Source organism: Cyphomyrmex costatus, unplaced genomic scaffold (assembly GCF_001594065.2).
Source record: "Cyphomyrmex costatus isolate MS0001 unplaced genomic scaffold, Ccosl1.0 scaffold298, whole genome shotgun sequence".
Classification (NCBI taxonomy): domain Eukaryota; kingdom Metazoa; phylum Arthropoda; class Insecta; order Hymenoptera; family Formicidae; genus Cyphomyrmex; species Cyphomyrmex costatus.
In genome coordinates this window covers 208,333-211,821 of record NW_017277103.1, presented here as the reverse complement: position 1 = coordinate 211,821, position 3,489 = coordinate 208,333, and the positions used below count along the sequence as shown (strand labels likewise).

The 3,489-nt window shown below is 34.7% G+C and overlaps 1 protein-coding gene across 1 annotated transcript in view; it reads right to left on the bottom strand.

Moving 5' to 3' along the window:
- LOC108775328 (uncharacterized) overlaps window positions 1-3,489 on the bottom strand; it is a 4,677-nt gene extending 1,188 nt beyond the window's left edge. Inside the window, exons 1-2 of the mRNA XM_018541658.1 lie at window positions 3,419-3,489; window positions 1,997-2,048 (exon numbers count right to left, since the gene is read on the bottom strand). Of these exons, the coding sequence (XP_018397160.1) occupies window positions 1,997-2,048; window positions 3,419-3,489 (123 nt within the window). The remainder of the gene's footprint in view (window positions 1-1,996; window positions 2,049-3,418) is intronic.

Sequence of the window (3,489 nt, the reverse complement as noted above, 5' to 3'; positions counted from 1 at the left end):
TCTCCCTCTCTCCCTCTCTCCCTCTCTCTCTCTCTCTCTCTCTCTCTCTCTCTCTCTCAACAATGATTTTATACCAGAAAATCAAAGCTACATGCATTTACGTTTAGTTAATTATGATTAACAAAAAATAAATTATACAAATAAAACATTAGCAAATTACAAGTAACAGTCACAATGACTTTGGCTGCGTTCAACATAAAAAGTAACACTTTGCAGCTGTTATAAAATTCTTGAGAATATAATGAGTTTATACATTTAGGTCCAATGAGAAACTAATAGGTCAATTCTAAGCAAACATATCGTAAAATCGTAAAATCACAAACTGTAATGCTTATAACTTTATGTAAAGTTTTTACAGACAACTTTTTGCTAGCCGTAAGATTTACGAGAAATTTGTAAGTATTTACGAACAATTGTATATTTTACGATACGCGTAGAATTACAATTTCAGCCTTAAGTTCTTACAAATCTTACAAGGACAAGTTACGAGCCTTACGAGTTTGGTTAGAATTAACCCATAAGGGCAAAACTAAGAACTAATTGCTCCACTTTTCAATATATTGTACCCGTTAGGTAAATCTGATAATCTGCATATATGATTAAGTAATCTTGATACTTACATAACAGGTAAAATGTACCAGAAGGTGGAACAACCAGTCCTAATCGTATTAAAGAATAAATGGCTGCGTTTAGCAAACACAACAGTTTTGCAATTGTTTTATGATTCGTCTCTCTGATTGGATTATACTTTCAGATCTAAAGGAATAGTCCTATCTCAGCGGAGAATCATAAAACAGTTGTAAAACTGTTGAATCTGCTGAACGCGACCAATTTTTCAACACAATTGCAAATAGTGATGGGCACTTAATCGATTAAATCGATTATAGACGGCCGCATAATCGACAGCAATCGATTATTGGACAGTCCTAAGGTCGGAATCAGACTATACATTGAATGCCTGATTCATGCTTCAGGTCTTAATCCCAAGATCCTAAAATTCAACCAATAAAGCTGCCAGTTCTAACCAGTTCTAACCGAAATTTGAACTCTATTGGCTGAATTTTAGGATTAAGACCTTAAGACCGAAGCATAAACCAGGCAGAAGATTGAGATTAAAGATTAAAGATTAAAATTTCACCAATATGGACAAAGAAATTTTGAGTCCTTTTGTTTTGATTGGTCAAACTTCAATCTTTCAATCTTCAATCTTATTCTTCAATGCGTAGTCTGATTCCGGCCTAAGATAATTGATTATCTTAACAGTAAAACACGTCTAATGCCTGTTTCCACCAATGTAGATTAACTTTAATCTCGGTTTAACTTACTGTTAATTTTTTTCTAATTTTTAGAATTATAAGAAAAAGATCAAAAGCGAATTGAACCGAGATTAAAATTAATCTGCATTAGTGGAAATGGACATAAGTGTTACACTGTTGGGAGATAGTTCAGCCAAGAGAAAACGCTATAAGAAAAAAAAAGTTGTATTTAATATACATATACAAAGTGTCTGATAATTCTCCTGACAATTCAGGAATATATAAAAATAAAAAAAAAATAAAAAGTATAAAGATTTTAAGTTCAGTTATAATTTTTCTTTATTTTAAGTGCTTTTCAATACGTTCATAAAAAAGAGAAAACTTTAATTATAAATCGATTAATCGATAATAGCAAAAAGGATAATCGATGACAATCAACTTGGGCTTGCAGCATAATCGACTTAATCGATTTCGCAAAATGGTCGATTATGCCCATCACTAGTTGCTGTTATTAAACCAATATTAAGTTGGTAAATGTTAAGAACACCCCAATCCACTCAAATTTTGATAAAAATATACTTAACCGATGTGTTTTTGCATGAAATGAAAAAATCTGATAAAAAAAACGTCGTTCTGCCTCGCGGACCGAAATATTAATCATTACAGTTTACAACTATTCATATTAGGAAATCTGTCACAGATGCGAAGCAGAATACTGCGTCACTGTGATGCAAACATACTTCGTTTTCTTCTTCGCTATTTAATGACCCTGGTCCTTGTTGACGAGGTGAACTTGGCCAGTCATACTAGACACAGTCGAATCCGGCACTGCTTTCCGAAAATATGATGCAACCGCGAAAATGGCGTAGCACGAGCCTCGAGCCAGATCGCGGACATGCATCTAGAAGAAGATATGCGCAATTAAAGTCGGCAACACTCCCAAAAACACCTGATCCAAAACGCGTCCGTCACAATTAAACAGTTCCTCGGAACTATGATACGCTCTCTGCTACAAACATAAAATTAGTGCTTCAAAAACAAATTCTGTTCTAAAATACAAATTCTGTGCTTCAAAATTGTCTGCTCTCAACGCAAATCTTATAAGAGTACAGATGAGGGTTGATTGTGTATCTCGAAAGGAGATGAAACTGATAAAAACAGATTTGTTCACCAAACTGACCAATAAAATTATAAATATTTTAGTGAATTTGCTTATTCTTGTAATTTTCACCTCATTTAAGACACACAATCGATGCCCTGACTGTTTTAATCAAAGTAATAAATTTGTTTTTATAGCACTAAGGCTAATTCTACAATGTGCTTTTTGTTTCCTGTTTCTTGCTGTTTATCTCTGTTTCTCTCTTGACTTTTCGATCAAGAAGGCAAGAGAAAACAGTAAGAAATAGGAAACAAAAAGCACATTGTAGAATTAGCCTAAGAGTCGATTGTGTATATCTTGAAACAAGGTAAAAACTACAAAAGTAAGCAAACTTACTAGGTATTGACCAATGAAATTATTAATATTCTTATAAAAAATTTGCTCACTTTTGTAATTTTTCATTTCAAGATACACAATCAACTCCTTGATATAACTAATGTTTGTAGCAGAGAGCACATGTCGCAATACAGTATTTCTATACATCTAACTGAGGCAGATTTCGTAATCTCAATAGTCATGAACATTAACGATTAATATCTCAGTTCGCGAGGCAGAGCGACGCATTTTTCTGCCAGATTCTTTCGTTTCATGCAAAAACGCATCTCAGTTGGGTATATTTTTATCAAAATTTGAGTAGCACTTTCTCTCTCAACATTTACCAAATAACCTTCCTCTTTCTTTTCTTTTCTTACAGACGCACCAAAAAAACAATGAAATGCTTGCGTCCTAGAAACGTGCCGCTTTTAAAAATTTCGGCCATAACTGTTAACGGCTCCCGCCTCCCTAGAGTAAGCAACAAGAGCAGATCACGTCTTAGGCTGCGGTCCACTTGCTTCTTCCAAATGCTCTAAACACTACGCTTTAAACCACTTTAAACACCACGTTTGAGTCGGTCCATTATTATTGTTCCGAATGCAACAATCGCTACGTAAACGCAGCCTCAACCCACCTTCCGGGGTGAGGCAGCAGGAGCGAAAACGATGAATTACTGGATCAGAATTACTGGAAGCGTTCCGAAGTGTCAAATAGACTAGTCGTGTCTCTGTAGCAGGCTGCTTTCCTTTTAGGAGACAT